General features: G+C 42.4%; 1 protein-coding gene across 1 annotated transcript; it reads right to left on the bottom strand.

Annotated features, from left to right (window-relative positions):
• Positions 1-1,912: 1,912 nt before the first annotated feature.
• Positions 1,913-20,547, bottom strand: GALR1 (galanin receptor 1). Its single transcript, XM_081873448.1, has 3 exons — positions 19,274-20,547; positions 5,363-5,428; positions 1,913-2,570 (listed from the first exon to the last, which is right to left on the bottom strand). Exons 1-3 carry the CDS (start codon positions 19,991-19,993, stop codon positions 2,259-2,261), a joined length of 1,098 nt encoding a protein of 365 aa, XP_081729574.1. The 5' UTR covers positions 19,994-20,547; the 3' UTR covers positions 1,913-2,258.
• Between the last annotated feature and the right edge of the window lie 6,777 nt (positions 20,548-27,324).

The following is a 27,324-nucleotide window of genomic DNA, read 5'->3' as shown; positions in this document are numbered from 1 at the left end:
GTGGCATTTGTGATAGCCCATTTAGCTGCTGGTTTTTTAAAAAAGCTATTGGCAGGCATGCTTTGGCTAAATTTGAGGAAGGCAGGAAGCAGGAAGCTCTCCAAAGCATCAGTCAACTTTTCCCCTAAGATTTGAGTGGCAGTCGAATCCCTCCAAATACAGAGCTGGGAGCAAAAATAGGGCAACATTATAAGAAAATTGTGATTGAGCACTAGAGGTGACTGAATAAATGCATTGGGCTTGTAGTTTGAGTGAGCTGCTTCAATTAGCAGCATCACTGGAACCAATTGTGTGTAGAAGATTGGGCAGAATTTCCATGGACTTTCCACGGCTCTCCAAAACAAGGTTTTTTTCAAGGAGTTCAGATTTTTTAAATGTATTCATTCTGGGTACGTGGAGCACACTTGGGGGAAGAACAGTATCATTAAGAGCAGGTTCCAAATTAAATATGTTGATTCTAATTGGCTTTATAGCTTTGCAACTCAAAACTATTAAGAAAACTGATTTGAGCCTGGCAGCGATGAAGTGTGATCTTGTCCTTTTTTCTAAGGAGTCAGAGTACTTGAAGCCATCATACTAATAAAAGGAAAAAAGTAATCATCATGCTAAAGAAAAGACAGTTCACCATGGCCTATGATGGCTTTCACCTCAGTCACTATTACAGCCAATAATCCAAATTAACCTACTCTATTTCGTATTTCTGTTGTACAGTTTGTGCAAACAGCAAAACATATGAAGAAGAAGTATACTTTACTCATAGACCACAAATTGTTATCTTTGACCCAAACCAAAAAGTTGTGTATACAGTTAGTAAATAATTAAATTTGCTTCTGTGCATGAAATTAGATTTCACATTTCATAAACAGCTGAAAAAGTTATTAGAATTCAATTTTAATTTAAAATTACTTTCATTAAAAATCTAGAGTTATCATTGAAGAAATAGTAGCGTTCAGCTTCCATCGGGTGTTGTGACTAATACTATCAATATTGTATCTTGATATAGAAATGCATATAGAGCAGGTTCACATGTAATGCTTAACCAAACAATTAATTAGCGTAAATGTGAGGATTACTAGAGAGGGAACTGTGGATCCTGGGCTCCTCCCCCAGCAATCACGCTGCTAAGCCATTTGTTTGACTTAGTGTGCTGTTTGAACCCAGGCTTGTGGTTTGTCTTCTCCAGACAAAACATGAGCTGTTACCTAAGAACATATCATGGTTACAGCTCAAGGTTTGCCATTAGTAAGACAAGCCATGAGCCTGGATTTGAGCAACATGCTAAGTGAAGTGTGAATGTGTGTTCATGCCTAGCCACAGTTTGTCTTAGCATCACATACGAACCAGCTCCCTGTATCAAAATGTGGATTCTCATTTGTTAGATTCTTAATAGCATGAGAAGGGGTATCTGAAATTTGCCACCATTATGGCTATTTCCATAGGAAGCACCTGACAAAATTTGGAAACTAGATTCTGTCTGCCTGATATTCTTTCATTATCTACACACCAGGGAATCCTATGCAGGTTTCCATATACTGAAAGCTGAGCAGCAAATCTGGCTTTATTAACCATGAACATCTAAACACCACAATATATTCCATTTCTGAAGCAGCTGTTCTAAGTGGGCAGTAATCTTACACTGGACAATCTCTGGCTGATTGTGTAAATGTGGTATTAATTACATGGACCTACTGCACAGTTTGGACAGATAAGCTTCGAAGCACATTTCACGTTTATCCTCAGGTGCCTGAGATTTGTATCCTATTTCCTTGCAAAAGGTCACATTTTGAAAAATAATAGTTTATGGTGTAATTCTAACCATGACCACTCAAAATTAAGTCCTACCACATTCAATGGGGCTTACTCCTAGGTAAGTACAGTTAGGATTGCAGCTTTAGTGATTTTTTTTAAAAAAAATGCATTTGTTTGTATAGGAGCAAAACATTATAATAGGTATAAATGAACACCCTTCTAAATGTATAGCAGGTTTCTGATTTACTTTTCTAGCATAATTTTAAAATAACTAAGGTACTCTTCATTTGAAAAGCATTCCAGAAAAAGAATATTAGAGTGCTTTCCATATGAACCCAGATTTTCTCGCATCAAACCTTTTCCTCCAGAAGCTGTTATTACAAACAGAACTTCAATAAGCTGACTACCAATTGCCAACATAAAGTTTTGGAGCACTTGTGCTTTTTATCTGAAGCAGGTCTACGTATATGAAAACCTGGCATTGCAAATAAAGACATTATTAGTGTTGTTCACACATGTGTCGTATTAGTAGATGGTGGTGTGTCAATATGATTTTCTTTACCTTCATTCAGAGGTGATTTGCTACCAATCTGGCATTTGAACACTTGCTTATAGGCCTTCCTAAAATTCTCAGAGAGGAATGCATATACAATAGGATTCACAGAAGAATTGCTATAAGCCAGGCAATGCGCTGCCACTCTGAAGATAAACGAGGCTTGAGTCAGTGGGAAATCTCCAAATTCAGCCCAGAGATGTACAACATGATGGGGCAGCCAGGATATCCCAAAAACCACTACGACCACCAGGACTGTTTGTGCTGTCTGAGACAGAAAAGTTAAAGTGTGGATTATTTCTTAACAACTGAACAAGCAGACTTACAATATAGGCTTGAAAAGCAATGAAAAGGGGGAGAGGTACAGTAAACGTTTACAGATGTTATTCAAGTTTCCAAAAAGTAGCTTACGGGAATTAAACAAATGAGACTCGGGCCATACAAGCACTTAGATTTTCCTTCAAAAAATTTTTTTTTTACTTCTGCATATCTTGAGATCTCTCCAAGACAGCTAATACCAAGCTGTGTCTGAGAGGTGCCATTTTGCCTAAACATCATAAACAAGGGGACATCTGTGATCAGAAAAAGTGTGATGTGTATTACTAATTGTTCAATATCTCAGGCACTTCATTTCATTCCCTCTCCCACCCCGATTTTCCATCTCCCCCACCCCACCCATGTCTTTTTGCATATTGATGGTGTTGTTTGGTCTACATAAGGACATGCACTCAGAGAACTGAGATCACTGCTGTTATATATTGTGATAGTAAGATAACAATATGCCCAAAATACAGCTGTTGTGTGACACAGCAACCAGTTGATTTTCCATGGCACATGAAATAAATGACTTATTTGGGACAAAATTAAGGCTGTCTGTCTTGATATAAATGGTAAGAAAAAAAATCTTAATCAAAATCTGAAATACTACATTTGTCATACATATTTTCAATGAGAGGTGGGGGGGAGTTCATATCACTTTATGTTAACAGTAAAAAACCAAATCCTTCTGTCCTTGAATCTAACTAAAAGAAATTATAGCTCCTGTCATATATGATTATCTAACAAGTTAAGTATGCTTCATTTGCCCTTGTTTGCTAAAAAATATGAAGCTCGTTATGTTATGCTCAAGTAACCTCAGACATAACTGTTGGCAGGATTTGACCCTCTACCTCTTAAATCTGTCATATTTATAACAAATGGTTCCTTTGGCTAGAGTCATTTTACATAATGGCCTGAAAATCCCTTGCTACATCTTATTCCATTATATCTCAGAAGCCTTTGTGACATTATTGGTATAATGTGCAGCCAAGGAGACATACAAGATAGCTCTTCTTTATTTATTTATGACTTAGGTATTCTCCTTAGAAAATCAAAGTACATGAAATATAATAATGGCCCAAAAAATTGAAATGCATTTCTAACGTCTTATTTATGTTGTATGTGCAACATAAATACACGATGTTCCTTTTTTTTTTTGTTCTTATATATTTGAAAATCCAATTGAATAATTAAACATACTTATCTCACTTCAAAGTGACTCAAGCTGCTAAGCTATGTCATTTACTCATGAGTAGATGGTGTGCCTGTGAGTAGACTATCTGCCTACTACTCAACTTAACTTATTAGGATGCTTAAGGTAAAGGTAAAGGGACCCCTGCCCATTAGGTCCAGTTGTGACCGACTCTGGGGTTGCGGTGCTCATCTCACTTTACTGGCCGAGGGAGCCGGCGTACAGCTTCCGGGTCATGTGGTCAGCATGACTAAGCTGCTTCTGGCGAACCAGAGCAGTGCACGGAAATGCCGTTTACCTTCCTGCTGGAACAGTACCTATTTATCTACTTGCACTTTGATGTGCTTTCGAACTGCTAGGTTGGCAGGAGCAGGGACCGAGCAACGGGAGCACACCCCGTCACAGGGATTCGAACTGCCAACCTTCTGATCGGCAAGTCCTAGGCTCTGTGGTTTAACCCACAGCTATTTGGCTCCCTGAAGAGCAATGCAGCCTTCTGTTTCAAGTGGCTGCAATCATATACACTCCAGGAACAAGTCCCATTGAAGCGTATTACTTCCTTCTGAGTAGACCTGCATAGGCTTGTACTCTTAAGCATCTATCTGCAAAAGTTTGCACTCTTAAGCATCGATCTGCAAAAGCATCTACCTGACCTGATAGCTGCAGAAGCAGATCTACTTATGAGCAAAACCCTCTTCAGTTATTTATCCCTCATGCAATTAGAAGTATGCGAAGGGAAAGCTGAGATTAGCCTATTGGCCCCACCTCCTCCACTGTATCCTCCTTCTGGACTTGTACAGACCTCCCATGCAATTTAGAGCCATGCATAACACAAATAGAGAAGACTGCCTAATGCAACTATTTAGCCATCCAGCTAACAGAGGGGAGTGGACTGGTAGCAGAACTAGCATTCTCATTCTCTCTCTTTTCTCTCTCATGCTTTTATTTGTGTGGAGGATTTAAATGCACAAGTATTGCTAGTGTCGCTTTCCAGTTTTGCCATCATAATGTTTCCGGCCCCTTAATTATTTTGGCTTTGTTCTTTGTGCATACATAGTGCAAATGTACAAAAAACAGCACAAGGCAAGTGAGGGACGAATGAGGGACCACGGTCAATTAGGTCAGGGCTGCTGCAGTAAGACTGCCTGTTCCTCACTGCATGGGAAGTCTTTCCCGAGATAAGGCAAAGAATACAAGGAGGCCATTTCCACCTGCACAGGAAATATTGTTTTATTGTATGATTGTTCATTGGCCTTGATTTGTTAGAATAGATAAAATCACTGGCATATCTGCATTAAATAATAAAAAAATGGGGAGGGGGTATGTTAAAAAATGATTTCTTTTTCATAGTCCTAAATATTTATCAGAATATTTTAGTAAGATCTGCTGGTTCCTGAAATGTGTGGATATCTGTCACAAAATACTGAATTATCACATTTTCTTTCTAAATTTACTAATATAGTTTGGTAAATGTCATATTGGAAATGAATATGCACTCAACAACATGCCTTCTCAACCCTTGTTTTTAATAAGGAAAGCTATTTATTTACCTTCTTTTTGGATGCTTCTGACTTCTTTGATATGTTCCGCAGTTTTTTATGCAGGTGATTGAGAACCTGAAAAGATGATGATGATGATGATTAAATCAAATTTATATACCACCCTTTATCCGCAGAACTCAGGGTAGTTGCAACATAAAAGCGCAATATAAAAAGACAAATACATAATAAAAACAAAAATAACCCAATAACTCCCCCTCACCAACACACTGAATGTCTAGTTTGTTTAGAGCTACAAAATAGTCTTGCAGTAAAAGTTTTTGGAACTCACTGTTGTAGTGGAGTTTTTTCATTCCTACTCTGCACAAGGTCTAGATTGGAAAATTTCACTCAAATAACTCTAACACTCGCCTACCTGGGAATAAACCCCATTCAATTCAGATACTTATTAGATGCAAAACTCAGCATGCATCCTATTCACGTCTAGTTAGAAAGCATGCATGCTGAGTTTTGCATCTAATAAGTACCTGGTGAGAAATATTTACTACATTCACAGGTTCAAATGTTACATTGACAGGTTTTTACAATCAAAGTTTTTAAACTTTTCAAATACCAGCTTTCAAATATCAACATAAACAATCACATCCTCAGGGGCAGTTATGAACACATTTGTTCTTTACAGCTTCCAAATATTTGGGGGGGGGGGGAGCTACAAAAGCTCAAGTGTATCCAGGTGGGTGAGGCAGAACCACCAAATTAATGCAACAGTAAGAGATGAGCTCTCTGTTTTTTATATGTATTCCTAATCAGGGGATTATAATGGATTACAATATGGTCCAAAGGGAAAAAAGGGAAGAGTGGAAATGAGCTAAAGCAAATGTGCTACAATATCCAACACATTAAAAAAAAAAATCCCAACAATTAAGTTAAACTGAAAAAGTGTAATTTAAATAAGAATGCACCATCCCTTCCTTATATTACTGTTTCCCATTGATATTTTTATGCATCTAAATCTATTCCTTTTAGGTTGATTCTTTGTGTAGTGAGTTGCATCCTGATATATAATTTATACATGGGCAGCGCAGTGAAGGAGACAGCTGTGTACCTTCAACTCAAACGACAATGAAATACAGGAAGTGCAGTCTGTGATAGTCCATCAAAAGCTGAAATGTATAAAAGAAATTTATACAGGATGCTTGTGTGAGTTTTACATAGAAACACCAGACTATACTTGCATTTCATTGGCTCTTGGCCTCACATTTTGCATCTCTTCTATTATTATTAATCATCACCATCATCATTACTGCTTAATGCCCAGGCAGCTTTTCTACACTAATATACAGGGCAAGTCCTTTAAAAGAGGCCCCGTGGATATAGAGTACACATGTTCCACGGGGCCTCTTTTAATAGACTCAGCCTGTATATATACATATAGATGTCATCATGAGAATAGCTATTCAAGCATCTGATAAAGTGGACTCTAGCCCATAAAAGGTCATGCCACACAAGAAATATGTCAAGAGAGAAATTTGAATTCCTTGCATTTGAATTTCCTTGCAATCTGTTACCACCGAGGATGTGGACAGGCTGCTTGGACGAGTGAAACCAACCACCTGTCTCCTTGATCCTTGCCCATCCTGGCTTATAAAAGCTAGCCGGGAAGGACTGGGTGATGGGCTTCGTGGGGTGGTGAATGCTTCCCTCCGTGAGGGAGCCTTCCCAGACCCACTGAAAGAGGCGGTTATCAAACCACTTCTTAAAAAACCATCTTTAGATGCGGCCACGATGGCCAACTATCGCCCAGTCTCAAATCTTCCATTCTTGGGCAAGGTGATTGAGCGAGTGGTTGCTGAACAACTCCAGGCACGCCTGGAAGAAGCGGACCATTTGGATCCCTTCCAGTCGGGATTCAGGCCTCATCATGGGACTGAAACTGCCTTGGTCGCACTGGTTGATGATCTCCGGCGGGCCAGGGACAAAGGTGAGAGCTGTTTCCTGGTTCTGCTGGATCTCTCAGCGGCGTTTGATACCATCGACCATAACATCCTTCTGGACCGTCTTGAGGGGCTGGGAGCTGGGGGCACTGTCATACAGTGGTTCCGCTCCTTCCTCCTGGGCCGTGTTCAGAAAGTGGTGGTGGGGGATGAGTGTTCAGACCCCTGGGCTCTCACTTGTGGGGTGCCTCAGGGTTCTGTCCTCTCCCCCATGCTTTTCAACATCTACATGCAGCCGCTGGGAGAGATCATCAGGGGGTTTGGGCTGGGTGTTCATCAGTATGCGGATGATACCCAGCTCTACCTCTCTTTCAAATCAGAACCAGTGAAGGCGGTGACAGTCCTGTGTGAGTGTCTGGAGGCGGTTGGAGGATGGATGGCGGCTAACAGATTGAGATTGAATCCTGACAAGACAGAAGTACTGTTTCTGGGGGACAGGAGGCGGGCAGGTGTGGAGGACTCCCTGGTCCTGAATGCGGTACCTGTGCCCCTGAAGGACCAGGTGTGCAGCCTGGGAGTCATTTTGGACTCACAGCTGTCCATGGAGGCACAAGTTAAATCCGTGTCCAGGGCAGCTGTGTACCAGCTCCATCTGGTACGCAGGCTGAGACCCTATCTGCCTGTGGACTGCCTCGCCAGAGTGGTGCATGCTCTGGTTATCTCCCGCTTGGACTACTGCAATGCACTCTACGTGGGGCTACCTTTGAAGGTGACCCGGAAACTACAATTAATCCAGAACGCAGCAGCCAGACTGGTGACAGGGAGCGGCCGCCGAGACCATATAACACCGGTCTTGAAAGACCTACATTGGCTCCCAGTACGTTTCCGAGCACAATTCAAAGTGTTGGTGCTGACCTTTAAAGCCCTAAACGGCCTCGGTCCAGTATACCTGAAGGAGCGTCTCCACCCCCATCGTTCTACCCGGACACTGAGGTCCAGCACCGAGGGCCTTCTGGCGGTTCCCTCACTGCGAGAAGTCAAGTTACAGGGAACCAGGCAGAGGGCCTTCTCGGTAGTGGCGCCCTCCCTGTGGAATGCCCTCCCACCAGATGTCAAAGAGAACAACAACTACCAGACTTTTAGAAGACATCTTAAGGCAGCCCTGTTTAGGGATGCTTTTAATGTTTGATGTATCATAGTATTTTAATATTCTTTTGGAAGCCGCCCAGAGTGGCTGGGGAGGCCCAGCCAGATGGGCGGGGTATAAATAATAAATTATTATTATTATTATTATTATTATTTGGTAGCTGGAGGGGATTAAGACAGAGGGAAAGTGCCTCTCTGCCACTGCATATACATCCACACTCCATGGTCATAGATCTGCCACTGGCAGTGTTTTTCAGCTACATCTCACATAGTTTATTCCCTCCCATGGAAACCATGGGAGGGGGGTTTCAAATATGTACAGTGGTACCTCGGGTTACATACGCTTCAGGTTACATACGCTTCAGATTACATATGCTTCAGGTTACAGACTCTGCTAACCCAGAAATAGTACCTCAGGTTAAGAACTTTGCTTCAGGATGAGAACAGAAATCGTGCTCCAGCGGCGCAGCTTCAGGTTAAGAACGGACCTCCGGAACGATTAAGTACTTAACCAAAGGTACCACTGTATAAAGAACTGCCAGAGAAGGAGGAGGGCTTCCATCTTCTGTATTGACCAGCACATGCTGGGCATAATGGATCATCCATCACTTTGCTACTAGCTCTCCCTTCGGTTAGGATTGCTGTACATATCTGCCCGTCTTTAAGGTGCCACCAGACTCTCTTGTTTTTGCTACGATATACTTTGCATGGCTAACCATTTAGTAATACAGTACATCTGTTTTAGTCACAATGTGTATTTGACCAGACTATTGGCATAGTAGTACATTTAATAGATTATCAGCTCTCTGCAATACAGTATTTTGCTTCATAAAATAAATTAGGCTTTCCTAAGCCACCCATGAATTCCAGTTTAAAATACATACAGGTTATCATTGGTTCATTAATTTTATTTTTATTCCCCCCCCCCCTTACTGCCCTTCTACTAGATGTAGAGGTGAAAAACATATATTAGAATAAAGATATTCTAGATCTAAACCTTTATTTCTTTTACATCTAGTACCACGTGGATACTTGGGTTCTCGACAATTTTGCCTATAAATTGCCTATACATGGTTTCTACAACAAGATTTCAGAAACAATATTCCTGGAAATTCATGTAAGCAATATAAACTGCAATAGTTATATTGCTAAATTAAATTACAGTTCTTTGCAAAAAGCTTTCCTACAAGATAAGGCTGGAAAAATCTCTTACATTAGAGCATGAGAGCATCACAGACCAAAAGAGATTTAAACTACAGATATATTTGGTTGTATTTGGCGTAGCATATTTTAAGAATGCAATATGAAATAACATGTTTTACTTTATCACCCAAATGTTTGAAGTAGTTTATCACCAAACATATGATCAATCCCTTCCGCATGTAAAGGGTAGGGAACAAATAGCTAGTTCCAGGGTATGGTCTGAATGCAGACGAGGCTATCATCTTGCTGAAGCTAAGTAGATATGTGTCTGGTCAGTGTATGTATAGGATACCTCTTAGGAACCACATTAATGCCACATTTATAGAAGAAAGGTGGGTATAAATGTAAGAAAATGTCCAGTGAGGGAAGATGGACAAAGAGAAATGTGATAAACCAGTCTAGATTATTTTATTTTGCTGATGGTATTATAAACATCTATGTAAAAGTGTAATTTGGTATTAAACAGGGTGGATAAAAATCAATGATTTTAAAAAATAAAAATAAAAAACAGTTGTTTCTTATTTAAATCAGATTTTTAAAAATTTAAATTGGATTTTTAAAATAAAATGCTTCTGGAGGAAAAATCTTTCTAAAGATAGTTTTCTATTTAAGTTACATTATAGTCCAAAGGGTATTCATCAGAAAATAAGGATTTGTTTTAAATTTTTCATGTCTGCTAAAACTAAGTCTAAGTTTTTTGTTTGTTTTTAATTGTTTAACCACATCAGTTAACAATGTTATTGTTTTAGTTAGATAAATTGTTTAAATTGTTATTAAGGAAAAGATTATTTTTCTCCTTCCAATAAAGTACAGCAGAAAAGTTGTCCAAATATAAACAATTAACTTATTAAACCTCACAATAATTTCATGATTATCTGTCTATGTATTTCTAAAAGTATAACCAAATCAGTAATTTTTGATAGAACTGTAAAAACTACTCTGAAAATGTATTATTCCAAAAATGAAACCATCTGGTTGAAAATATTAAGATTATACGAGCAAGAATGAGTCTTTCTGTAAAAATAAATAAATGATTTGAATCAAGTCTTGCTGACTAGTGATTTAAATCAAATCCACTCTGGTATTAAATAGGTGGAAGACAGTAAACCAATACTTAATAGGCAATTTATCAATACTTATCTATGGCACTGTGTTGAAAATCTCAAAAGGACCAATTCCACTTGCCTCATAAATATGTAATACAGTGGGCACTCGGGTTGCGAATGGGATCCGTACAGGATGCACGTTCACAATCCACAGCGTTCGCAACCCGCATCTGCGCACGCGCAGGTTGTGATTTGGCACTTCTGTGCTTGCGCGACCGCCAAAACCCGGAAGTAACCCATTCTTGTACTTCCGGGTTTCGGCGGTCGGCAACCCAAAAAAACACAACCTGAAGAGGCTGTAACCCAAGGTATGACTGTATGTCACTAGGTATAAGATGGTGCCTTACAGAACCCCAAAGCATAATTGCCAGTGGGTAAGAAACAGTAACTCAATGCTGTTCTCTTGAATTGGCCTTGCAGACAGGACAGGAGGAATGCAATAAAACACCCCAGAGTCTTTCACATATACAGTACAGCACGGTCACTTATTTACCCATCAATCCATTCCCTCGCAAACTCCTCTCGCCTTCTCTCATAGCCACTCAACCCCCATCTCTCACTTGGGGTTATACACTATTAACTCACAGTTCACAGTCACCTCCCACCACAAACAAAAATTGGGAGGCCCCTGCTGTCACCCTGAGCATCACCCGCCTATATCTGCAGTGACAACTCTTAACTGCCCCAAATTGCCTAACACACTTAATCTAACAACAGCCAAAGGGGGGGGGGGTGGCAGCAGCCTCACTGACATGGCAATCCTGACAAGTGACACAAAGTGTGGTACCCATTGGTGGCTCCCCCTTCAGGATCACTCTTGTTGAGGACCATCACATCACAGTGGTAAGCTTTGATTCAATGGAGTGGCTATAAGCAGAAGTGTCTGGAGTTCAGTGCTGCCCTCCTCCTTCCAGCAGCTTGCTATAACAGGAGTGAGCGAGTATTGCTAATGCCCTCTCATCCTGCTCTTGTTCTCCTCACCAGGGCAATCAGTGAGTCCAGTGTCAATCAGTGGAAATACATTAATAGCTCATAAGAGGTTGAAGCATGATTTAAGCCCCAAGTTCGGCGGTCCGCAACCCAAAAAAACACAACCTGAAGAGGCTGTAACCCAAGGTATGACTGTATGTCACTAGGTATAAGATGGTGCCTTACAGAACCCCAAAGCATAATTGCCAGTGGGTAAGAAACAGTAACTCAATGCTGTTCTCTTGAATTGGCCTTGCAGACAGGACAGGAGGAATGCAATAAAACACCCCAGAGTCTTTCACATATACAGTACAGCACGGTCACTTATTTACCCATCAATCCATTCCCTCGCAAACTCCTCTCGCCTTCTCTCATAGCCACTCAACCCCCATCTCTCACTTGGGGTTATACACTCTTAACTCACAGTTCACAGTCACCTCCCACCACAAACAAAAATTGGGAGGCCCCTGCTGTCACCCTGAGCATCACCCGCCTATATCTGCAGTGACAACTCTTAACTGCCCCAAATTGCCTAACACACTTAATCTAACAACAGCTAAAAGGGGGGGAGGCAGCAGCCTCACTGACATGGCAATCCTGACAAGTGACACAAAGTGTGGTACGCATTGGTGGCTCCCCCTTCAGGATCACTCTTGTTGAGGACCATCACATCACAGTGGTAAGCTTTGACTCAATGGAGTGGCTATAAGCAGAAGTGTCTGGAGTTCAGTGCTGCCCTCCTCCTTCCAGCAGCTTGCTATAACAGGAGTGAGCGAGTATTGCTAATGCCCTCTCATCCTGCTCTTGTTCTCCTCACCAAGGCAATCAGTGAGTCCAGTGTCAATCAGTGGAAATACATTAATAGCTCATAAGAGGTTGAAGCATGATTTAAGCCCCAAGTACGGCCAATATTGATCGCTGAAAGGCAGCTATTATGGTTTCATCCACTTGTTTCATGTAATACCTCTTCATTAGCACTTAGTATATGGGAAGTGTTGCTTTAAATTAATATATCAATAATTTTCATTGGGGTTAACGATAAAATCATGGATGTTCTTAACTGTTCAGTAGAGATAATTATATGAATGCATTGCTCTTACTTACCTGTAACATAAAACAGATCAATTCAATTATTATTTTTAATACTTTCCTACTACTGCTATTATAGTCCTGCTATTGCTATGATGCATGGTTTGCAGGTTGCAACCCCCTCCATCCAATGTTAGAAACTCAGAAATATAAGCCCGGCACCAGTTGGCTCCTTAAACCAGAGTTATAGTTGCCAAAACAGAATGCCTAGTTGCCATTTGGGGGCTCAAAGGTCCTTTTTTTTCCAAAACAATTTTTTGGTTCCTGAAATCCATTCTGATTGTGCAGATAAAATATAATGGATAGAATTCTACAGAATCTGTTGCTAGTGTGTGAAAACAGTCAAGATCCAAGGATCTCCAGGAATGCACCTCCAGATGGTGGAGATAGCAAGCACCATCCTGGTGCCCAGGCATTTCACTTGGTTGCAAGTGGCCAATAACCAGGTGGAAAATGCACCTGGCAAATTTCGAACGATGCCTCCACCTCATGAAAAGCCACTCCAGAGGCTCAGGAAAAGTTATAAATCAATGTTTAGTGAATCCACAGTGGTCAGGCACTTTGTACAAAATGACTTCTTCAGAGACAAGAAAAAACAGATGTTAATTTATAATATTTTATTCGTTTTTCAGCCTTGAAAAGCCAAGTGAATGAACCGAGCTGAAATTGCCTCATTAATCTTTCAGTATTAATCACAGTGCAATCATTCTTGTAACTGAAGCAAAACCTGTGAAAATCCATGTCAAAGATTCTCAAAAATTATGCTTTACTTTAGCTTCTGAGGCCAATTCTGAATCACCCAAGGGTAATTTCAGGCAGGTACTTCTTGTGAAAAATGTTGTTCCTCATGTTTTTCGCAGCATCCACACAACTCTGTTGGCATCAAAATGGCAATTCACATTTCCACCTCCAATTTAATCTGGATTTACCTCATTGTATTTTTTTTCTTTAAAAAAAAAAATCCATCAATTTATTTGTGATATTTGAATGACACTCTTAAAGTCATTCATCCACAGTATACACATAAATAGCAAAAGACACTTTTAGTAGCATATGTGAAAATCGTATTCATAAGTGTTCTTAAATAATACTATTTATTCAGACAAATGAACAGCCTGAGGAGAAACTTGCTATCGAAATGCTGCTTCTCTTTCCAGTAGAAGGCAGATTTATTAAACAGCTATTGTTTTTTATAGGAGCTGAAGGAGCGTAGTACTTCTGGGACATATCCCAGACATTATCTGGATTAAGATGCATGAAAAATGCAATAAACTTTAATGTCTAAAGTTTAACAACAGCAGAAAAGTTCACAAAGCTTTTCTCCCAAGAGGCTTTAATGAACTGCTTGAAAAAATATTTTAGATGGCTATAGTCTGAAAATAGCTAATCACATATCTGTTACAGAACAGGTGACAGAGGAGGTAATTTATTTGTCAGAAAGCTCCCACTCTAATGAGCACAGCATCCTCCACCCAAACTTTTTAGAAACAAATGAGTGTGGCAGAGACCCAAATCAGTCAAATTTATTGATGCCATTAACCTTATGGGAAGAATCCCATTGGGCTGGATGTATCAGTGGTGTTACGACCAAAAAAGGTAACAAAAATTAATCTAGTAAACATTGGCCTGGCATTTATTGAATCACTCCATCTATAAAGAGGTGGGGCAAAAACATGAGGGGTTTTTTTTGGGGGGGTTTCTCATTGGGTGAATTAATTCCTGCTTACTCGGCAGTGATCCAATACTGAGAGGGAGAGGAAAAGGAGGAGCAAGGTGGCAGGGACATTGATGTGGTGTGGGCACAATGGCAGGAACACTGGCCCACACTGACTCTTCTGCTGCCTGGCCCCTCTCCCTTGATATCTGGCAGCAACTTCCACATCTGGAAGGCAGATAAACAGCACAGCTGCATCAAGGCAGGAGGTTAGCACAGGAGTAATAAGCCATCACCCTTAGCTACTAACCAGTCCATTGAAGTCACCAGCAGGCATTGAAGTCAGCGACCAGAAGAGTGGAGAAGTTTTGGTGACTTCAATTTGAAACATTAAAAGTATATAAACTCAGTCAGGTCCCTGCTTAGTCAGAGATCCCAGTGCCAGCTGTAGATTGAAGGAGTGGGAGGGTGTGCTGCTGCCCTGCGGCAACTCACAGGGCCCTGAGATATCTGGTATTTTCTATGGTTTGCTTTCTATTTTTGTCTAGCAAACAATCCCTGTTTAAGTACAATGTTCCTGTTTTGTTGATTGCCACTGGCATCCAAAAAGAACCCTTTGCCCCTTGAGAAGGCAACAGGCTAGAAGTGATTTTATTTAGTGTGTGTTTTCATTTGTACCCTAGTAACTCCTGAGGCTGTAATTACGCAGCTGTGATATAAGCAACTTTGGAATATCTTATGCCAACAATTAAACTAAGACTAGGAATAACAACCACTACACTGAGGTATTGTAACTCATTATGCTTTAGTAATTCTGTGGGCTGTACCAAGGTTGTATGACAATAATGTAGCAGCTGCTCTGTTGAACTTTTGTGAGACGTTTCTATTTGGACAAGAATTTGATTGACAAGATGATAGCAGAGGGTTGCTTTAATGGTAAGTTTCAATAGGGAGGAAACCCATTGTGATGCATGTCTTCTATTACTGTACTACTTTTAAGGTTTGTACTCATCTGAGTGAGCAGTTGGGGGAGGGGAGATTTAAGAATGGTGACAGCCACTTCGGGAGTTTCCTGGGCAAAAGTGTCAGCAGGCAGTTGGTGGCAATCAGGGGTAGAGGTAGTTGATTCCTGCATTTATTTTAGCACTGGGAGAGGACTGTTGAGGCAAGAGAGAATCTCAGTTTCCACAAGCACACAGTTGCTTCATGGATAGCTGGACCAGTGGTGACTATTTAGTCAGCAACCATTCACTTGCAAGGTACTGACTGAAGTAGCCCCTTCCTGAGAGCCAGTGTGGTGTAGTAGTGGTTAAGAGCGGTAGTCTCGTAATTTGGTGAACCGGGTTCGCTTCCCTGCTCCTCCACATGCAGCTGCTGGGTGACCTTGGGCCAGTCACACTTCTTTGAAGTCTCTCAGCCCCACTCACCTCACAGAGTGTTTGTTGTGGGGGAGGAAGGGAAAGGAGAATGTGAGCCGCTTTGAGACTCCTGAAGGGGAGTGAAAGGCGGGATATCAAATCCAAACTCTTCTTCTTCTTCTTCTTCTTCCTTCACTCCATCCCCCCACAACTTAAAGGTACAGGCAACAATGCCACTCTTTCACCAATTCCTGAAGCAGCCACCAGTGATTTCACCTACAACTGCTTCACCAAACACTGTTTAAATAAGCACATGATTAAACTCTCCCTCTCTTGACATTGCAGCATATAAGGTGCGGCCAAGATCAGAAGAGCCATTAGCCCCATTAAGGCATTTTTGATACATTTAGCTATTATTACTCATTATTACATTTCTAATAATGTGGTATAGATGGTTCTACCTTCCCTATTTCATCCTTACACCATCCTGTGACTGGCCCTAGGTCACACAGGGAATTTCATGGCCATGTGGTCTCCCAGGTTCAATACTCAAACCTCCTCACCATTCATCAGCAATAGCATGCAAGGTTGGGGAAGGGGGCCACATTAGTTTTCTGGCAAGTGAGTCACTGTTGCTTATCAATACTGGGGTTGGTACAGTGAAAGTGCACCAGCAGAGCCAATCTGCTACTACTTCAGGTGCATTTACACCAAGCCAATCTCCCTACTGCCTCACCCCCTACCAGAGCAGTAAGCCATGGTGAATGACCTACCAGGAAACTAGAATAGCAGCTCTGTCCAAACTTGGGAGTCACTTCTGTCTGTCAAAGAACATACAGAAGGAGGCAGCAGGCTACTGGCTCCACTCGCAATCAGCTCCCTGGACGTCCACACAGATGTCAGCATAGAAAAATTCTCCATATGAACTACAATGTCTTCACCAATGCACAGATGTCCAAGAGGCATGCTATCCAAAACAAGATCAGCAAATGCACTCTCATTGCCCCTTTCTCTCTATGTGCAGGCATTGTATGTGGGAAAATGCCTGAATGTGGCTCATGTCACATTTTTACTCTGACAATGTTTTTAATCATTTTAACTCTGCCACTTTTGTTATTGAATATGGATACATTTCCCTTACAAAAACTATTTATTTATAACAAAATATTTATATGCTACTATATAATAAAACATCAAGGGATTTTAATATCTACATATAATAAAAGCACATTAAAAATTAAAATAAGAGCTAATCAGCTAACTATTATGGAAAGATGCATTCTTATCTGCCTGCATAAGCCTGGCAAAATAGTAAAGGTTTCAGCAGGCTTTTAAAAAGACAGAAAGCATCTGCTGAATCTCTATTGGAAGTACATTCCACAAGATGGAACTGATGAAAGAAAGCTCTTTTTTGTGTTGATGTCAAATGAGTCTTACCAGCTTGGATAACAACCAATGATACTACAGCAGATGATCTCAGTGACTGAGATTATGCATTGCCATCAGCAGTCTGGCCACTGAACTCTGTGGCAGCTGGAGCTTCCAAATCAGGTTCAAGAGCAGCCCCACATAGAGCACATTACAGTAATCCAGCCACAAGGTTACCAAAGCATGGACTGCAGTAGTCAGGTTATCCCTTTCCAAGAACAGCTATAGCTAATGAACCAGGTAGAGCTGATAAGAAGAACTCCATGGCCACAGAGGGATACTCAGACATCTAATGGTGGTATCTGGGAATATTCCCAAGCTATGCACTTGCTCCTTCAGAGGCAGTGTGACCCCATCAAGAACAAATAATTTCCTGTATCCTGGACACAGAAACCACCACACAAACAGACTGTCTTTTGAGGATTCAAGCAGTTTATTGGCCCGCATCCAGTTCACCACTGCACTCTGATACCAATCCAGAGTTTTCATATTCTCTCCTGATGTTACGGAGAAGTAGAGCAGCATTTCATCATGACACCTTGCTCTAAAACTCCTAATGAGTGCTGCCAACAGCTTCATATAGATCACATAATAAATTAACTAGTAGGCATTCTGAAAAGTGATGGTTTGCATTCCTGTTATCTGTTTTCTGCTTAATAAAACTAGTAAATCAGTGCATGCATATAGTATGCAAGGATTCTGATGTACTGGAAATATTGGAAGTACTAGGATTCTGGGCCAAATACAAAGTCTTTCTAACTAAAAACTGGTTTCAAAATTTGTTACCATTTGCAACAGTGAAACAATGCTAATGGTAACAATTAATTATAAATGTTGTATGATGAATGGATTGCCATTTTGTATTAAGACAACTTAGAACCATAGAACTGTATATCTGGAAGAGACCATGAGGACCATCTAAATCCAATCCCCTGCAATGCAGGAATCTTTCACCCAACATGAGGATTGAACCCAGGACCTTGAGATTAAGAGTCTCGTTCTCAACAGACTAAGCTATCCAAGCCTCCAGATTATAAATTTAAGCAAAAACACTGTGTTGTCAGAATGAAGAGTGTGGAGTTTCAAATCAATTGTAATTTGATGTCTTAGTCCCATCTAGTTCTAGCATTTCTATTGATTCTTTTTATCTCAATCAGATAGTCAGGATGAACCTTTCATCTCAGAAGCAAAACATCCACTGATATCTATCAAAAGACATTACACTTTAATTCACAGATTGCCTTATGGATAGGAACTGTGCAACTACCACCTGGAAAGTGCCTTTGTGCATGAACAGATTTTAGGAAACCCTGATCTTCTTTCCCTCAGAAAGTCATTCACACTGAGATACCCAGATTTTTTAAGCAAAAGACTGCAATATGAAGCAGCATTCATTTACACAGCCTGTTGCTGCTTGCAAAGTTATCTGGATCAGTGCCTCTCTATTTTTGACACAGGGTAAGAACTGTAATTTGCCCTGTCTTTGAAGCAGCTGCAATTTAGTTCATATGGAAGCCATATAATGAGGTTGTTTGGCTCTGCCTTGAGTAAGTCAATACAATGTGGCTGAGTACTATGTGTTTGAAATGGGAAGTTACACTTATTGTAACCTCTGAAATATATCTCTAGTTACTAGTCTAAAGTTTATAATATCATAAAGAGATCAACCCCACCCCCCACCCCTTACCATCTGGAATTTAGCTTGTGCAACCATTCCACACACTTTTCAACTTTGACTTACCAAAACTACACCATATATAACTTAATTAAGCCTCTATGCACATGAACTACTGCCTCAGGGTCAATAAAGTCCTTGCAAATGCAACCTTTAACCTTTTAGTGTATGTTAAACATTGTGCAATGATATCTGTAGCCAACACAGATTATGCACAGTAATGTCACACTAAACATTCATTGCACACTAAACATTCATTTTAGTCCAAGCTTTTTTTTACCACTGTGCAGTCTGCTGTGTAAGTCGTTGTTCTCCAAGGCTGCTTTCCCTATATACTTTGGGAATGGCTGCCTCTCACACACATCTATGGCATGATTTGTGCTAATTCACCTGCACTCACCTTCGCATAGCAAAAGGAGATGAGCAGCAGTGGTAGCAGGTACCCAAAGACAAAAGTGCAGATCACGTAGACTTTCTTGTGGTGAAGATTGGGCCATACTTCCCAGCAGAAAGTCTGATTGATGATTTCATGGTGAACGATACGCTGGTGGTGAGCCACAGGCGAGGCCATGGCAATCGAGAGCAGCCAAATGACCCCGACGCCGAGCAGTGCATTGCGGGACACTCGCAGGGACGAGGAGCGCCGGGAATGCACAATGGCCACATAGCGGTCCACAGACATTGCCGAGAGCGTGAAAATGCTGACCAGCATGGAGACAGTGAAGAAGTAGTGGATGAACTTGCAGATGAAGGTGCCCAGCACCCAGCTGGGCGACATGTACACTGTGGACTGGAAAGGGATGCAGAAGAGCAAATAGGCCAAGTCGGCAATGCTCAGGTTGAGGACAAAGATGTTGGTGGTGCTGCGGGGCTTGCCTGGCTTGCTCCTGGCCAGCACGGTGATGACCAAGGAGTTGCCCACCACACCCAGGATGAAGATGAGGCCAAAGACTATCAAGGTGATGAAGTTCTCGATGCCAATTTCGAAGAGGAAACTGGCCCTCCCCTCCTCCAGGGGGCGCTCAGGAGCTGACCTGGAGGCATTCGAGTCCAGCCAGGACAAGCCCCAGGTGTGGTTCATGTGGTAGAGGGAGGTGGGGGCGGGCGGCTGGGGGTCCATGCTCGGGGCAGTCTAGGAAAGCAAAACTCCACAAAGCAACAGGCAAGCGAAGCAGCCCCGTCTCTTCCCTCCCACAGAAAACCTTTTCTCTTCAGAAAGGGGCTTTTCTCTCTTCCTCTCCTCCACCTCGCAAGGACTAAGCCCAGCCCCTTCTTGTTCCCCGGGAACAAGGGGGGAGAGGGCAGGGGAGACAGCCTTGCGTGGAAATGGCACGAGTCCCCGGGACGGTTCCCCTCATGCGCTGGCGAGCGTGTCCCTCTCCTGCCCGCTCAGCAGCGGCAAACTTAAAAGGCGGGAAGCGGCGCTTGCCCTCTCTGGCGGTCCGCTCGCCAGCCCATGCGGTCAGCTAGAGCTCCCTTTCCGAGAGAGACCGTCTGAGAGGGGGCTCTTCTCTCGCCTCCTCCTCGTCGTCGTCTTCTTCTTCTTCGCAGGAGCTGACCTCTGGACTGCGCCCCCTCCCCGTTCCCGCCTTTCATCCCTCGGGGCGAGCGGGGCTTCGCTCGGCTCGGAGGCAGCCGCTGCCTGACTGCGCGCGGACTGCTCGGCTGGCGCTTTTTCTCCCGCTTCCCCCGCGCCCCCCTCAAGCTCCTCCTCCGGCTGCCTGAGGCGCCGCTCGCGACTTCGCTGGCCGCGAGACCCGGGTAGCCTTTTCTCCTGGCGCGCCACGGGGACGGAAATCCGGCCGAAGCAACAGCTTCTCCGCTTCCTCGGGATTTCCGGGCTTGAGCAGCCCGCTGTTGTGGGGATGTGCGGGGCGGGAAGGGGAAATGCGGAGGGGAAACCCGGCCGGTCCGAAGGCGCGCGCTGTGCCTCCTCCTCCTCCTCCTCCTCGCCTTGCCTCCCGTGGTAGCAGAAAGGGCGCCTCTATTTAGCCAGCCAGAGGAGGCAAAGGCGCCACAGAATCCCACCAAAAACTCCGTCTGGGTTTTATTCCTTGCGTTTGTTTTCTGCTCTTCCTCTAAGCTGCTCAGGGAGCATACATTATTTACTATTTTTATTATTTTTATTATTATTTATTATTATTGATTATTATTATTTTTCGTAAGGGCTACAGCAATGTAAAAATAAAATAAAATACAATATTAGAAATTAGTCATAGTCAGAGCAGACTAACTTGGAATCAGCGGATTTAAGTCTGTTGTGCTCTGTGGATCTTCTCTTGGGTGTGACTCACTTCTGACATCGCCCAGTGTGAATGGGAAATCCGCATTGGATTTCTCCCCCTCTGAAGCTTCTGCAGCATCCTTATTTGTATGAGAAGAGGGGGCCTTGCAATGTCACATATTACTACTGCGGGGGTGGGGGGAGGAAAACCACCTGTCAAAAATGGCTACTTTGCCCATGGAGTGTTCGACAGGTGTCATTCATCGATCTCTACACTTCCCAGTTTTTGACAAACTTTTTCACACTGAAAAGGATCCTGTGACTTTTAGAAACAAAATGGGCAAAGCATTTCTCCTAAGGCTATTTGCATACCTTCATCTGATTCATGTCTCCTGTTGGCTGCGGAGGAACAGACCTGTTAAAAACGTTTCTTACTCTAGAAATCCCACTAAGCATTTCCACTCCATTTTCCCTTCTCTGTAGCATGACAGTATCTTAAATCACTACCTTCATGGCATCGAATATGCTTTACATTTTTGTTTTTATCTTCTTTAAAGGTTTGGCTTAATACTGAACGAAAGAGCTGTAGGGTTGTATCCAATATCTCTCCTTCTTCATTCTTTGTAGGCAGTGCACAGATTCATCAATTTTGTGATTCTGTGAAAGATTCTCAGTGGTGATGAATTAATTTAAGGCTTATGTATCAACTCATATTTCCCCTGGGGATCTAAAAGTGTCCCAGTTTTAGAAATGCCAACCACAATTCTCTTTTTTCAATCATCAGCAGGCAAGCACAGGGCAATCCCTATCTGTTAGCTCTGGTCTATTGCTTTGCAGACCAGACAAGACTAAAATGGAGTTGTGGCACACTCTCAGACTTAGTAAGTCATGAATGAGCCAGGGGGAAAACTAGGCTTTATTTCACCCAGGTCAAAGACCCAATTTGACACCCACACACATTTGTGTACACACATGCACAGGCTGGGACCCTCATTGGTGCTCTTCACCTGGGCTTCACCTGGGGCAAAAAACCCGGCTCGCCCCCCTGCCCCCCCCCCCCCGTGTAGCTACTGCTCTGGAATGAGCTAGTAGTTTTTCACAACTTGAGGGTTTAAGGGGGCTCCTGGTCAATTGGTCTGCAAAGCGAGTGTAAAGCCTGCCCTGACTTTGGATAACAATTGCCTCTCCTGATGAGGAGTTCCTAGTGGTGCAGCAATAAAACTGCTTGCACATGTGCAAAGCTAAGAAGGGACTGGTATGGTTTCAAATTGAATGGGGTGGGGGACTGTGTGTTGAGATTCCTGCATTGCTGGGGTTTGGACTAGGTGACCCTCAGGGTCCCTTACAATTCTATGATTCTGTGAAAGATTTTCAGTGGTGATGAATTAATTTAAGGCTTATGTATGAAATGGTTTACCCAAGAACTGCTATGGGTGTTGCTGTTCACTAGCATCCCCTGCTGGCTACATTTTTCACTGTTGCCATCTTTTCTCATTTAGGTTCCTAAACTTACTGTTCTTAAAGAAGCTTGTTATTCAAGATGCTTCACTAGACCACCAAACTAGCAACAAAGTCCTAAACACATACAATTGTGCCTGCCTCTCATTTCTCTCTTTAAAATGCATCCCTGAATCCCACTGAGCATAGCTTTCAACAGGCAGATGGCCTTCTCGGTAGCTATATGCCTGCCCTGTGGAACGCCCTCCCATCAGATGTCAAGGAAATAAGCAACTATCTGACTTTTAGAAAACATCTGAACAGCGGCGTAGCATGGGTTGTCAGCACCTGGGGCAAGGCAAGTAATTTGCGCCCCCTAACCTGGGGCAAGGCAAGTAATTTGCGCCCCCTAACCCGGGGCAAGGCAAGTAATTTGCGCCCCTAATCCCTAACCTGCCGCCGCTGCCAGCTTCTTCTTGCTGCTGCCTGGGCTGCTGCCATGGGGCTCTGCTACAGCCTGCGCCCGAGGCTTTTCGGCGACTCCGGAGGCGGCGAGCGCGCCCCCCCAGATGTTGCGCCCAGTGCGGCCGCCCCCCCTGCACCCCCCACGCTACGCCACTGCATCTGAAGGCAACCCTGCTTAGGGAAGTTTTAAATGTTTGATGTTTTACCTTGTTTTTAATATTCTGTTGGGAGCTGCCCAGAGTGGCTGGGGAAACCCAGCCAGATGGGTGGGGTATACATATATCATCATCATCATCATCATTAATTTATTTGTTGAATAATGCTGAAGAACTCAAAAGCTTGCTACTTTGTGGCATTTTAGTTGGTCCGAATAAAGAGATGTCCTAGTATGGATTGAACACAGTGGGGCTTACTTCTGCATATAATATATATTTGATTGCATCTCTGTTCTCCTAGAAGTTCTTGGATGTGTTTTTAAAGGTACATGAACCTGAATAATCAGTACAAAGCAGGGACAGGAAGGAACATAGAGCTGGTGCTTATGGCACAGCAAGGACAATGGCATATTGTCCTAGAGTGCTGGTTGCCAAACGAACCAGCCTTTCTCCTAAGCAGGAGAGGCAAGTTGCATTAACACGGATTGCTAATTGTTAAATTGCCACTTTTGTTTCTGCGAATTCCTAAATCTGTTTATTATGAACAACCAAAATGTCACAAAATAGTGAGCAAGTTTTTTCAGTCTGTTGCAACTCTTCGTGAGGCTGCATGTTAAGTAAAGTGGGAGGGGAGAGCCTTCTCAATATCAGAGCCATAATGTCTGCCTTGGCATAGCCTTTAAAGGGGTACAGGTATGGGGCTGGGATGGGGCTAGCCAGGAAGAATGCTTACACTTCAGAATTTACCATTACCCCAACCTGAAAAGCTATTCACATTTTCAACATTCTTTCCCACATAGTAGCTGTTCATCTATGCAAACAGCAAAACACTATAGCTGCCTTTACAATAAATTTTACAAGAAAATGTTGTTGTTGTTGTTTAGTCGTTTAGTCGTGTCCGACTCTTTGTGACCCCATGGACCAGAGCACTCCAGGCAGAGCACTCCAGTCTTCCACTGCCTCCTGCAGCTTGGTCAAACTCATGTTCGTAGCTTCGAGAACACTATCCAACCATCTTGTCCTCTGTCGTCCCCTTCTCCTTGTGCCCTCCATCTTTCCCAACATCAGGGTTTTTTCCAGGGAGTCTTCTCTTCTCATGAGGTGGCCAAAGTATAGAAGCCTCAGCTTCAGGATCTGTCCTTCCAGTGAGCACTTGGGGCTGAAATGAGTCTCATTTCAAGAATCTTGACATGATGGAATATGAACAACATTATATGCTGCTGTGATGCTTTTTGTAGGGAAGATGCATAAACTGATAAAAGGATTTATTCAAACATTGAAAACATGCAATATATGTATAATAGGAGAGGGAGATGTAAAATCTTTCAGAACACCCCCCACCCCCATATTAGAGTTGAAAATTCTGGTATTCTTTGGGTACGTTGCATGTGCAAGACAGAACATTGAGAAGCCATCACTCTTCAATGAGAAGAATCTTCCTTGAATTTAAGATGATGATCAGTAAATATATGCCTCCTTGTGACTGTCCCAACATCAGTGCATATTTGAAGTGAAATAAAGCAATATCCTGCCCTCATGCAATGGATAAGTATGGTGGATTCAATAATGAAATTGGCATATGATTGTATGGATTTTTAAAAAATAAAACAAAAATAACATGATATAGGCACTCAAGCGCTGAAAACAGGAATGCACAGACTTCAAATACATGAAAAACAAAAGCTTCACAAAGTTGGAAGGAGGGTTGCAGATGGACACTGGCAGATGCACAATAACAAATACACTTCATTTCTGTCACTCATCATCCACCACACATTACAGAAAATAGTCAATAAGTGACTCTGACCCTCCAGAGACACATTTCGCACAGCTATCACTGTAGTAAAGCACTACTTGGAGAAATAATTGCATTTTTCTAGATATGAAATACAGTGAACCCAGCACTGTGAAATGCACTAAAACCCAAACAGAAGTACCACATTTCATTGTGCTAAACATGGAATACATGGGGAGGATATAAGAAATGTTTACATAAAATTTAAATTATGTATAGAAAATGGCAAAGTGGATACAGACTGCCAGGTATTATTCATGGGGTGTATGATTTTTATTGCGTAGAAGTGATTTCTGGATAGTAATTGCCATTTAGCAAGGGAGCAATCCTATGCTTAAGAAGCTGGCATAAAACAAGTCAGTGTAAATTAAGCTGGCATAGTTACACCAGATCCAGCAGGGCTGCTGCTCCTGCTTTACCTAAGCCCGGCAGAGGGGAAACAAGCATTTTAAATAGTGTTCCTTGTCAGGTTGCCAGGTCACATGACCAAGCAGAGTGGGCTTAGGATCCAGTCTCTTGGGGCAGAGCAAGTATCACTAGTGTATATTTGGCTCAGCCAGGGTTGAGGATTAAACAGAAGCTGAGCTTGGCTGAGCCAGGCACCAGTCAGCTGAGCCAGACAGCAGCCTAAACTGGTAGTTCTGTGGGGTCTTATCATAGGGCTGTCCCCTTAGTGTCCAATTTTATTATAGATTTCCTGCCTATTATAGATTTCCGTCTGACAAATCTTTGCATTCTTCACTTTCACATCACCTTCACACCTAATCTTTTGGTCAGTCTCAAACCTGTCCATATTCTGCCTGCTGTTTCCCTCATCATTAAGATCTTTGCCGCTGAACCTTCAGGAAAGTTTACATTATTTATTAGGGTAGAAAGGCATATGTCTGCTGCAATGCACATTTGTTTAGAAACTGTATTTTACTGGTTTCAACTTCGGCAGATAAAGAACACAAATTTCCCCCAAGTGATGCAAGGAATGGATTCTCAAACTATAACACACCAATATTGCTTGTAGCTGCCCTGTTTTAAAAGCATGGATTCGAATACTTCATGATCAATAATTTAAGGATATCCTTCTCAGTGTTCTCTGCATTCTAACACAGAAGAGACTCATGAACCTGAAAGTTATTTCATTTGACATTTTCAGCACAATCTACACATGTTTAGGGGGCACTGTGGTCAAAGGGGTTAACTCTGCAGTAAAAAGTTTGAGGACAGCAACTTTTATTCTTTTATGGCCTCAAGGTTTCAAAACATTCCCTCTCACAATCATAGAACTGGAATGTATAACCTGAGGATCATCTAGTCCAACCCTCTGCAATGCAGGAATGTATATGAAGCTGTCCCATATGGGATCGAACCTGCAACCTTAGCGTTATCAGCACCATGCTTTAACCAACTGAACTATCCAGGCTACATACAATCTAAAGCATTACTATTCTAATTTGCCTAGAATTTGTGGAGCTGGTCATTTTGTGATTCTTCTGTATTGTCAGAATGTATATTAGGTTTTATTGTTGTATGCCACCTTGCTATTTTACATCAGTGAGCTGTATATCAATATTTATATTAAATAAATAAAACTGGAGGCCCAAAATAGTTATCATTACTTACGTTCCCAATTATCTTTAACATAAAGGTAAAGGGACCCCATACCATTACGTCCTGTCGTGACCAACTCTGGGGTTGCGGCGCTCATCTCACTTTATTGGCTGAGGGAGCCGGCGTTCAGCTTCCGGGTCATGTGGCCAGCATGACTAAGCCGCTTCTGGCGAACCAGAGCAGCACACGGAAACGCCGTTTACCTTCCTGCCGGAGTGGTACCTATTTATCTACTTGCACTTTGACGTGCTTTCGAACTGCTAGGTTGGCAGGAGCTGGGACTGAACAACAGGAGCTCACCCCATCGTAGGGCTTTGGACTGCCGACCTTCTGATCGGCAAGCCCTAGGCTCTGTGGGTTAACCCACAGCGCCACCCGCGTCCCCCCAGTTATCTTTACTTAGATTTTTTAAAATTATGAATTAAATGACTTACATATCAATGTAAATGATATGTTGGTGGCAGTGATGGAAAACTAAAACAAAAAAGCATATTCTGAGCAAGGGCTTGGCAGGGTTTAGTCTCAGAGTAGTCATTCTAAAAGGGTGACCCTGAACACAGCCTTTCTGACAACACTTATACAACCATAAGTTTTAAGTCTTGCAGCGTTATTCATCAGGCAGAATGGGAAGCTAGTTTGATCTCAGCTATATGAAGGACAAGAGAACCAATTAAAATAGGTTTAGCCATGCATAAATACTCTCCAAATAAGAGCAGAACTGCAGGCCAAAGCCACAATCTTACACATGTTAAGCATGCTGAAACCCACTGACA

This window comes from Podarcis erhardii (genome assembly GCF_964252035.2).
Source record: "Podarcis erhardii genome assembly, chromosome: 8".
NCBI classification, from domain to species: domain Eukaryota; kingdom Metazoa; phylum Chordata; class Lepidosauria; order Squamata; family Lacertidae; genus Podarcis; species Podarcis erhardii.
This window is presented reverse-complemented; position numbering and strand designations above follow the sequence as displayed.